This window comes from Erpetoichthys calabaricus, chromosome 1 (genome assembly GCF_900747795.2).
Source record: "Erpetoichthys calabaricus chromosome 1, fErpCal1.3, whole genome shotgun sequence".
Classification (NCBI taxonomy): Eukaryota; Metazoa; Chordata; class Cladistia; order Polypteriformes; family Polypteridae; genus Erpetoichthys; species Erpetoichthys calabaricus.
In genome coordinates, this window is record NC_041394.2 from 234,415,497 (window position 1) to 234,427,694 (window position 12,198).

At 35.9% G+C, this 12,198-nt stretch overlaps 1 protein-coding gene across 1 annotated transcript in view; it reads left to right on the forward strand.

The window, feature by feature from the left end:
- Window positions 1–8,388, forward strand: part of LOC114660126 (hyaluronidase-like) — a 33,822-nt gene extending 25,434 nt beyond the window's left edge. The window contains exons 3-4 of the mRNA XM_028812624.2: window positions 6,752–6,841; window positions 7,768–8,388. Coding sequence (XP_028668457.2) covers window positions 6,752–6,841; window positions 7,768–8,217 — 540 coding nt within the window. The 3' untranslated portion in view covers window positions 8,218–8,388. The remainder of the gene's footprint in view (window positions 1–6,751; window positions 6,842–7,767) is intronic.
- The last annotated feature ends 3,810 nt before the right edge of the window (window positions 8,389–12,198 follow it).

A 12,198-nucleotide genomic window follows, 5' to 3' on the forward strand; every position in this document is an offset into this window, starting at 1 on the left:
GGAGGAAACCTGTACATGACATAACTTCCTCCTCGTGGGGTGACAATTTCACAGATTCATCAGCGATTTGTACATCAATTAATTTCTAAGATGTCACTTGCTAAATATTTATTAATGATAAGCTGTTAAAAACACAAATGACATATAATGATATGAACAGGATAGAAAACTTTGTGTCAGCAGATACAATCACCAAATGTCTTTGTTAAATACTAAAACTGCCACATTTCATATTAGAATTACAAAAAGTATGGAGACAAGTTTCATGAATATAAAGTTTAATGTAATATAATTTTAAACACACTCAGACCTTGAGTTTTCTTTAAGTCTCCTTGGATATTATATCTGTGAGAGACATGGTCTTGAGAAAGAGATCACTAAACTGGTTTGCAAAATAAATTTGGAGAAATTGCCCTATGTGTTTTGACCCTGGAGGAGACTTTGCTCCAGAAGGTTAAGACAGATGGCTCACTGTCAAGAATAAAAACTCTCCAGGGGCATCAACCTATCTAATTAGGAAAGTAACTTGGGAATGACTTGGGTTTTATGCAGAAAGAGTGAGATTGAGGGACCTGTTAAGACACTTCAAGGAAAAAGGATATCTTTACATACAGTAAGTTTTGACCAGCAACAAGCAGCCTCTCATTGTATGCTGTTTGCTTGGTGCAAACGAGATAGGTCTTTCTATGTGTATGGACAAACTCTTGGCCAGAGGTGGGGTAAATATGAATTAGAAAAGTAAAGCTAGGCTACCAATATTCTAAGATAAATTTAATGAACATTAAAAATCATACATATTTTAAATATCAGTCAATTTTATTTATAGAGCAGAACATCTAAAGTGGGCAGCATGGTGGCGCAGTGGGTAGCGCTGCTGCCTCGCAGTTAGGAGATCTGGGGACCTGGGTTCGCTTCCCGGGTCCTCCCTGCGTGGAGTTTGCATGTTCTCCCTGTGTCTGCGTGGGTTTCCTCCGGGCGCTCCGGTTTCCTCCCACAGTCCAAAGACATGCAGGTTAGGTGGTTTGGCGATTCTAAATTGGCCCTAGTGTGTGCTTGGTGTATGGGTGTGTTTGTGTATGTCCTGCGGTGGGTTGGCACCCTGCCCGGGATTGGTTCCTGCCTTGTGCCCTGTGTTGGCTGGGATTGGCTCCAGCAGACCCCCATGACCCTGTGTTTGGATTCAGCGGGTTGGAAACTGGATGGATGGATGGATGGAACATCTAAAGCAACAGCAGTTTACCAAAGTGCTGTACCATTTCTGTAAATACACCGAAACATATGTAGATACAGTAAATGAATACACCCAAACATATATATAAATTAAAAAACAGTGCTCTCATGCAAGTTTAAAAAGCCATGGCAAAAAGATAGGGTTTCAGACTGGATTTAAAAGTGACCAAAGTTGGTGTTGACCTAATAACCAAAGTTTAAGTCTAGATCTCTGGCGTGACCAGTAACTTCTGGTCAGAGGTCTTCAAGTGGTCATGTTGGAGAGTAAGTGTACAAAAAGGAAGTAAGGTAAGATGGGGCTAAGCCATTCAGAGACTTAAAAACAAACAATACACTTTTAAACTCAATGCTGTAGCGAACAGGGAACCAGTGAAGAGAAGCTAAGAATGGTGTGGTTTGATTATATTTTTGTGTGCCTGTTAGAAACCTGGAAGCAGCATTCTGGACTAGCTGAAGATGAAGAAGGAATGACTGATTAACTCCAGTATATAATAAGTTGTGAAAATCAAGTCGAGAAGAGAAAAAAGCATGACTTTGTTATTGAAAATCATCTGTAGAAAGAAAAGGCTTGACTTTAGCTAATCCCCTGAGCAAAATTCATTTGTTTGTCAAATTTAATAGACTAAATTTTACTTGTTTAAATATTATACACATTCAGATTTTAATCTTTGAAAGCATAAATATGACACAGAATATCTGGCTATATTCAGATTTAAAATAATCTTGTGGTAAATCATCCAGAAAGTATCTTGAGTTGAACCTCTAATTAAGGATCCTGTTGTCAGGCACAGCCTCTCTGAGTGATATGTTCTAGGACTATCCCATACAAAGACTTTCCTGCAATTAACTTTTCACTTACCTTTTAGATAGTTCTAGATGCATAAAAATTCTGCTCTACAGCACTACAGGAAGAGATTTAACTGTGCAGTGAACAATCTTTTGTGGCAATTTATGTCACATTGCTGGCCCTCTGAACTGGAAGTGTCCTAATCCCCCTATAATGCAAGACTCTGTTAAAGCATGTCCTATTATGTTTATAATTACTAAATATTAAATATACTTTATGAAGAATTTTAAATTTCAAGTATATAATGTTGAATAATTTCAACTGTAACTTCTTTACAATATAGCAGACATTTAGTAATGCTGTTTTTAATTAATTAAGTATGCTGACTCTTAGTTAATCCTTGAGTGACTTCAATATCCCTAACTCTCTGGTTCACGAGAAATATTTAGATATTTTTAGATGTTTGAGGATGGAGTTATCAGAAATTAATGGAATACGCAGTGTATCTGACTGATGTGTAATTCAGTCAGTGGAATGTAGTTTACTAAACAAAAAAAAAAGTAAAATTATTTATATACATATTTATATTTCTGTAATATAGACTAGGGGGCATCGCCCTTTGCTCGCTTCGCTCGCCAACCCCCAGGTTTGGTTAACCGGATATACAATTTAAAGAGATTGTTATTTTCATGGGAATTATTACATATGCATTATTTTCACTTTTACTGTAAAACTTCAGTTAAAACAAAATTGGGAACTAACTTTTCTTCAAGATTGCATTGAATTTTGATTCTGTGTTTGGATTTACATCATGACAACGCAACGTATAACTGCCCAAGAGCAAATATCGTTTCTTTCTCTCTAATAAATAAACCAACTTTTTCAAATGTTTGTCCCTGTGATTTGTTAATTGTTATAGCAAAAGCTATTCTAACTGTAAACATTTTAAAACGAATGGCATATTAAGATCTCCTTTGGTGTCTAATGTTATTCACAGAATATGTACTACATTACCTTTCTTGTCACCTGTTAAAATTTTACATGTTAGAATTGTTCGACCAATTTTTAATACAACTAATCTTGTTTCATTGCATAGTCCATCACTCATTCATTAGTTACGCAATAATGTCACGATACATCCTTCTTTCAACAGTAATTCGGCCGGTGGAAGACTGGACGGTGTTAACGCTTGTAGATATTCTATGTAATATTGTAAGTTGATGTTTTCATCTTCTGCACCATCACCACCAATTATTTCAGCATAGTCTATTGATACGCATATAATCAATATGCCGTGTAACCGATTGACAATTTTTGCGTTAATTTGTTTGACTTCATCGTTTCTCGCTGCCATATTTAGATGAATGGGTGATTCTAAACTGGATCTTCTTAAGTGTGTGTGTGTTCATAAATAAGCCCTTTACTGGATTGGTGTCTGTCAGGTTAAGTGCTGAAATGCACCTGATAACCGTGGTCTTGTTTGAAAATAATTGTAAGTAAGGCGTGGCTTGAAAGAATCTCACGGTAAAAGTCTCTGTCTTGCGGGACTTCCTTCCAAAACGTCTCTTCAAAAAGTCACGTCTCATCGCAGGATTTGTCTTGTCGCAAGATTTTTTTATTATAATAGAGAGATTAGATAAAAAGTATTTAGAAAAAATAGACAAAATTAAAATTTAGTGGTGTAGCCACATTCAGAGAATTTAAATACAAGGCTGCTTTAATTGGTGCATGGACAACTTCATTGTGAGGATTTTGGGGATTAGATCAGAAAGCTGCAAAGATAAAACATGAAACTTTGGAGTATGTTGTAGACTTTCCACCACAGATTGACATAGTATAAATCTAATTTATAATAATGCTGAATGGCTTTAGATGCGTAGTTAGCTGTACTGGAAGAAAATAAATAATAGTATATAATGGAGCCAAGGAAGAGGAGAGCACAGATTTAATGAATGTTTTGTTTAGCTCACTATGTTGAAGCACAAACAAGAGGAAAAGAGTCCTTGAGTTCATAAACTTTAATACTCAAGCCAGAGTTACCACACAGAGGTTGTTGAATCACTTATCATTGAATTGCAAAAGAACGGGGAAAAAATATATTTAATTTTAACAAATGAAAAAATTGAGCAGATGAAAATAACCCTGCAAAAAATAATATGGTATGCATGTTTCGCTGTAGGAATGTCTGTAGAGCCACAGGGTAGTTTTTTAAAAATATTTTTGAAAATTCTTATATTTTTATTCCAAAAAGTAAAAGAAATGGGATAAATCATAAATTGCTGTGGTTGATGAGTAAGCTAAAAAGGAACACAACTACTACTACTACTGGAAAGATGGCTCTATTACATCTTGAGGAAAATGGCAGCAGTCTGGGCCAATGATACAGTAGATAATCAGAAATGCCATACGGCAGACAAAGGAACAGTTCTTAAGGAACTGTAAACTTTTAAATGTTCTTTTTAGTATTATTGTAATTAGCGCACAATAGAGTAGTGAAATAGGATTCACAGGTCTACATTAATCACTTGGATTGGTTGAGCCATCGAGAGGATGCGTGTGAGATTGTCAGTCCCTCAGTTTATCTGTCCAAGAAACCTTCCCAGCATGTGGCAGGGCTAATGTCAAGATGTGAAATATAGTGGGCCTGGGACCTACCAAATAACACTTTGGACACCCCTGAAATCCTAAAAATGTAAACTGTGAAGAGTCCCTGAAAATAAAATTGAAAAATCTGTTACCGTGTTATACATCACTCCGTGCACATTAATGGGTTTATGAGAAAGTATTGTTACAGCTGGCAGACATAGGAAGGATGGGCTGTCAGCGTTCACAGCCTGGGTGGTAGGAATGGGAAGCATGTTTCTTGCCAAACTTCGAGAGAGTTTGAGAAAAAGCTAAGCCTTTCACAGAAAAAGTACTGCATAAATAGGAAATTTATTAAGAAAGCACGGTGGCTAGTGGTGGGGAAGATATTGATACAGTAATATTGTAATATTTCCAGTCCTGCTGTGATATTTAAAATTAATTTTCATAACAAAAAAAATTAAGTGGGAAGAATTGAGTCAAAGGGGTTTTAATATTAGGTGTAATACATTAACACATTTTTACCTTTAGAGTTATAATTTTCCGTTTAACTTCAGTAATAGAAAAAAGAAGAAAAATATACATTGCAATATACTGCAAAGTTCATTGCTGTAGATAATATATTAAAATATCAATTCATCAGAATGACCACAGTGTGTCAGGGAAATATTGTATGTGGAAGAATTTACTGTAAATTTTCAATGATGATTGTAACATACATAAAAGGATAAAAGAAATAGCATAAAATTTTGATTGTAATTTTGGAGTGTAAAAAAGATATAAAACACCAGCACTATGTTATATATCCTAAAATCCTTAAAGAAATACTCCATTCAAAATTATACTTTTTTATATATTAATTACCCTATGTACTGTATAGTAGTAGCTGAAAAAAACATTTTAATCTCATAAATGTATGCAGAATGGAGAGAAAGAAGTTGATGCCATAACTGAAGTCGATGGTTGCCAGTGGTGTATAATGGCAACACTGTGAAAAATGTCCATGAAAAAAAATCTTTCATTATTCTTGTTGCATAATTCACATATCATTTATTCTGAAATGTGCTCAAAATGTGCTATGCAGAATTTTTTTTTTTTTGCCAAAAAATTGTTAAACCGTTACTTACAGAATAGTTATTGTGTACATAAAAAGTAAACACAAAGCCCCTTTTTGACTTGAAGGCCTGCCTCTCCCCTTCATTCATTGGTCAAGAGTCCTGTCTTCAATTCATAACGTGTCTCCCATGAGTCTTTGGATTTCCTGGGTATGTACACATTGATAATTCCACAAATGACTGTTTAACAATATTTTGGCAAGAAAACCATAAGTCTTACACATTTCGAACAAGTGACTGGATAACAGACATGTGGATTATACAACATAAATAATGTGGGATTTGTTTTTCTTCTTTCCATGAATGTTTTTGATATTGTTTGCCATGGTACAGCCATGATCACCACTGAGTTCTGTTATGCCATAAACATCTTTCTCTTCATTCTCCATGAATTCATGAGAATATTTTTTTCTCCACCACCACAAAGTACATGGGGTAAGTAACAAATTGAAAAAATATATGATTTTTGAGTGTCATTCCTTTAAAAAGTTTTTATCGGCATTTAAAAATCAAAACTATGCTAACTCTGGTAAGAAAAGGCCAGCAAGCCTGCTCCATGTAATTTAATTGTGGCAACTATACAAGACAAAATAGAAAATCAGCTCTCCAGAACATACTGTATGCATTATCAGGTATGAGGAAGCAATAAAAGCATTAGATACCACTACTGTAGATATACATTATTATTTACCTTGATTTTCAAAAAGAAATTACCACCATGGATTCTGAATGTAAATTATTTCAACAAAAAGTAATAACTAGAAGATGATACAACAGTAGATGGATTAACAAATACCCCGAGGTTAGCAAAATCCCTTCAAAAACACCTGGATGATAATCCATTTTGAGTAGTTATTTGGCAAATGATGTTTAAAGCCACAAAATTATTGATCACACCAAGGCCTGCTAAATATGTAACAATGGAAACGATTCCACGCATTGCTGGGCTTCTTAGACATAATTTTGTGCTTTTTGCCTAAACATTATTGTTTTATTTTAACAAATGTTGACCTCCTAATTGTCTTATTTGCTTTAGATTGACTTGGTCCATACCATTGGCGAGAGTGCAGCTTTGGGTGCCGCTGGTGTTGTTTTGTGGGGATCTTCAGAATATGGCAGTTCTGAGGTACAGTATTAAAAGCCCTATGAAATAGTAATTGAATAAGAATTAAAACTTGCTTAAGAATAAAAATTATTGCTTTAGCTTGTATTATTTAAATCTATCTCTGCATACTCTGGTTGTCCTTCTTCATCAAAATGTCATGAATGACTGAACTGAGTTTGTCATATACTGGACTGGCGCCCCATCCATTGCTGTTCCCTGCCTTATGGCTAATGCTGCTGTAATAGACTCTGGCCACCCACCATTCTGAACTGGTGTAAGTGAGCTTGAGAGTGTTATATATGTTGTAAGCAATTGTACTGCATGCGCTTTGTTTTATATTAGTACCCCACCCAGCAATGGTTCCTACCTTGCACATGTTGCTGCTGGGTCAGGCTTTTCCCTTCATAACCCTGTAAATGAGTTATCAGAAGGGGCACATACAGTAGGTGACTAAAATGTAAAATACTGGTGACGTCATGTTAGCCCCTCCAAGAGCTGAGGGTTTGGTCTTCCTATTTCTAAGCTTTAAAAATGAACATCAAGGGTTTTCTACCTATATGACCTACAGACAAATTGTAATACATGAAGAACTCCTTGCACTAAGTTTTGGAGCTATTCAAACACGTGGCTAATGTCTGGCATTTGTTTAGGTTTAAAGGTAATAAAGAAAAGTATTTTGGATGCTGTTAGATAGGGCTTGATGTAATTACAGTTTAGTTGAAAGGGTTCTGCTTTTCTTGTCAGTGTTATATATTTAGTTGGTGAACAGACTCAATTTAGCCATTACTGTGCTCTACAAAGACAGCAATTAGGAGGAATCAGCTGTAATGTCTACAATTAAATGGGTTACAATTATACAGATATCTGTGATTGAAAGTATGGTGGTGAAAGGGTTGTAAACAGTTATTAACGGAGCTGACTGAAAGCCACTTTATTTTAAATTTCAGAGCAACTGCCGTGCAGTGAAAAAGTATATCGATGGACCTTTGGGACACTATGTCATAAATGTGACCTCGGCCTCTAAGCTCTGCAGCAAAGCCTTGTGTAAGAAGAATGGGAAATGTATCCGAAAAGATATGGCTTTTGGTGCATATTTACACTTAAATCCTACATATTTTAGAATCTGGAAGAACTCTCATGGAAATGGCCCCAGCTTTTTGGTTCGTGGACATCTGAGCAGAGAAGACATCTTGTTCATGAAGCAGAAGTTTACCTGTCAGTGTTATCAGGGCTGGACAGGCGTGTTCTGTGAGCAGCCAGAACTCACTGACTTCACAAGTCACAGAGGAAAAAAATCTTTTTCATCAAATATTGTGGGTCCTACTTTGCATGTTACATGCATGTTATCTTTTGCTCTGTTCTTTTTCATTTTGATTTGCAAATTTTTATTTGCATAGCTCTCCCCAAAAATCCACACACACATGTATGCTGCCATCCATTTACAAACCTATTTACTGAAATACATTTCAAGGTCATGGGAGCAGGAGTCTGGACACAAGACAGGAAGCAACTCCAGATGGCATGCCAGTCCATCATAGGGCAAACTTACACGAAGTGAACCAATTTCTAGAATCTCAGATGAACCTACCAAGTCTTTCAAGCAGACCTGGAGAAGACTTGCACCCACTTTAACTTTTACACACACTACATAAAACAAAACAGTCAGCCCCACCATCTTATATAGGAAAATGTGGAATGCAAAGCCCATTTAAGATAAAGCTTTGTAAAATCCAAATGCATTACTTGTAAGCACCATATGCTTCTCAAAGACAAAATATATAGAAGTAAGTTAGACCTGCCCTGCCTGAGCCATTCTGAATAGAGCTCCTGTATACCTTGAAAGATTTCTTCAATACTCATTGAAAGAGAGAACTTCACCAGGTTACATGTATAAAAAAATGATGAAGCGAGGTCTCACAGATCTACAATAACCCCAGGCAGTTCACCTTGGGTTGGAGTCATTGAGAAGACATCTGAGAAAGTCAGTCCAAATGTTAATCCTCTCAAGAACCTTTTCTAGCACATGGTAGAGCTAATGTTAATGTGTGAAGGGGTCTAGGACCCACTAAATAACACTTTGGACACCTGAAATCTTACAAATCTTGATTATAAGCAGTCCCTGCAAAATAATTTTTTAGGTCTGTTTTATGTGTTATAAATAACTCAGTTCTCAATTATGACTTTATGAGAAGGTATTGTAGCAGTCAACAGACAGCTTTTAATAAGTAAGGTGGGATGACAACCCCCTGCGAGTGCTTCACAGCCCCGGTGAGACTAGAAGCAACGGTGGCCATAGCCTTTCTGGCAGGAATGGAAAACATGTCCTTTGCCAAACCTCCAGAGAATTTTAGAAAGAGGGCTTAGACTTTCACAAAAGATTTATACACAGCAGTCCCAAACACTTGCCTTGCTCTCACTGATGTGCAAGACTGTGATGGAGGACAACAGAAAGTGATTGAGATTGTTGATACTGGCAGTGCTCACATTGCAATTGGCACTTCTTTACACTCAGAATGATATTCTTCTGCTTTCTATGCTCTTAATATCTAGAGGTGCGGTGCTGTTCTGGAGCAGAGTGGTGAATTGGTTCACAGTATGCAATTAATGTAATCCACATGATGAAATAGCCATGTTAACATTGCACACACAGCATACAAGTGAGTATGTCTCATTAAAAAATGGTTGTTCTGCATGATGTTAGACAGAAAGACAAAGTGGAATGGTGTATCTCTGTTTGATGTGATTTGTCTACTTAAGATTTGCATTTCCTAACCAGCAACATTCTCCATAACTAGTTTATTGCATATTCCATATTACCAGAGTAATATTTCATCATTGGAGCACCAGTGGGACCCAATGGGGTATTTTTCATACTGTCTAAAGTCCCCTAGCAGTCATCTGAAAAATGTTGCTGCCAGCTTATTGTATTGTGTACTGAAGTACTGCAGGAAAGCATCCCTAAAGTTTATAGTGTCCAAGATAACTATTTCATTCAATAGAAAAACAAAAAGCTGCAAACTGGAATTATTTCCTGGGGCTCAAAACTCGCCACCTTGCTATATGTATTTCTAGCACAAGTCCTTGATTACTTCATCTAATGAGGCCAAAATTGACTTAAGCTAAGCAACTATAACACCATTTTTACTTTAAGACACCATGCATTATACTAAGAGAGTGCTTCTCTGTCTTTGGGCCAAGACATACCAGAAGAAAAAAATACATGTCGCAAAATGCAGACAAATAATGAAGGGGAAAGTGCTGTGGTCTGCAAGGGATCTGGCACTTTCAAAAAGATCAATTTTCCAGGAAGGCGATGATTCAAAACATATAGAACATTTTTTGCAGAATATGCAGAAGTTTACTCTTACACTGAAATTGAAGACTTTTTTTCATGTTTTCCTTTTGATTGTTGGAATAAAAACAATCTAAATGCCATCATGAAACAAAATAAAAAGTGCAGAGTTGGAGGGTATATAATTACTTTTTATAGTTAAGATATTTGTGCTGACAAGACCAGTCTAAAAAGGTAAAATATACTTGACACATTGAGTTATTCCTGTGGTAATCTTGTGCTGATTTTTTAACAAAAAATTCAAGTGCATTTAGGCTTGCTTTATGGGTGATGTACATTCATTTCATAAATTGGACTTCATACTTGTGTTCAATGCTTAGATTGAAGCCAATCTACTACAGAAACCTTCCCAATAAACTATCCATTATAGTGTGTAATTAATATATTTTTTATTTGCTTTTACAACAAAAACGAGGAAATGCAAATAAAGTATAAATTGCACACAATCTGTATGCACTTGTATTTTGTATTAATTACTGTATATCTGTTTTGCTCCTAATACTGCTGGGTAATGAAGAGACAGGCAGTGTAAGTAAAAGTATTGTAACTAATGTGGCCCTCTTCAGAATGGTAAAAAGTTTCACACTGGTAATTTAGTCAAAATAATAAAGCACATTTTCATTGGTATCTTCTTACATATGCTGCAATTTCATTTACTGAATAAGAAAAAGGGAGTTTTAGGAAATTTTAAGGTAATTATTAAGACAGAGTCAAAAGACGAACTTAAATACGTAAACCACCATTAAAAACTCAATGGGAATCAACATCATGTTCTGAGCCCGCTTTGTATAGTAGTACATCATCCAGAAGGTAGTCCTTTTTTGAGTTGTCAGGCAATACATACACCCTCACAGCAATCATAATTTATTTATTCTGATTTTAAGAACGTGCTTATTCCAATGCAGGATTGCAGGGTTGGAGCTGAGGCAACAAGACAGGAACCAGCTCTGTGTCAGGATCAAGCTGGAGCTTCATCCCTGGGTTTTCTCTTGCAATTGTTTCTTCATTTATTTCCTTTTACTTTGCCAATTTATTCAGTCCATTTGAATTTGTTCCTAATGTTGCTCATTATTTTTGTTAGCATTTGTTTATTGTTCTTAGTACTAGGGTGTTGTACCGTGTTAGCCATTATGAATGTAGTGAGAAGTCAAGCAAAATGACACCTTTTATTGGCTAACTAAAAAGATTACAACATGCAAGCTTTCAAGGCAGCTCATCTCACCTAAAGAAGGGGCCTGAGTTGCCTCGAAAGCTTGCATGTTGTAATCGTTTTTGTTGTTCTTGTAATGCAGTTATTTACCTCTGGTCTCTCACTTGTAATTTAATTACATTTCTTCTGTTAGCTGAACTGTGACTGCCTCCCAATCAGTGAAGTGCACTATAGCCAGTTAATGAGACGTTGTGTTAACTTACTATATTTAAGAAGAGGTGCTGCTAGGTTATTGATTTGATTTTCTTTTATTACAGCTGCGCTACCTTTAGTTTGGCTTCTCCTTGCTGGTAGTGAATATTTTTGGATTGTTTCTGTTTTTGACAGATGATTGGGATTTTTTCGTATTTTCTGAAAGTATTTATTGGCACACCAGTTACTTTGTGGTCCTTCCCTAAATGCCTTCAGATTACGTGAAAGAGTTTTTACCTTCATTAGGAATTTTCTCTTGTTTAAGAAGTCTCCTTTGATTAACAATAAATCCATTTTTGCCATCTGGAAGTTGAATACTTTTTGTATAATCTAAACTTGTTTATTATTTCAAGGGGATGGTTTTGCATTTGATTATATTTCTAAATCACTCATCTTTATTTCAAAACATTTGGTGCTGGTAGTTGTCAGTCTACGTGGTTTCCTTTCAAACCTTCTAGATCAGTGGTTCTCAAACTCAATCCATGTGGCTGTGGGCTTTTGTTCCAACCAAGTTTGCAATCTTTCTTTCTTTCTTTCTTTCTTTCTTTCTTTCTTTCTTTCTTTCTTTCTTTCTTTCTTTCTTTCTTTCTTTCTTTCTTTCTTTCTTTCTTTCTTTCTTTCTTT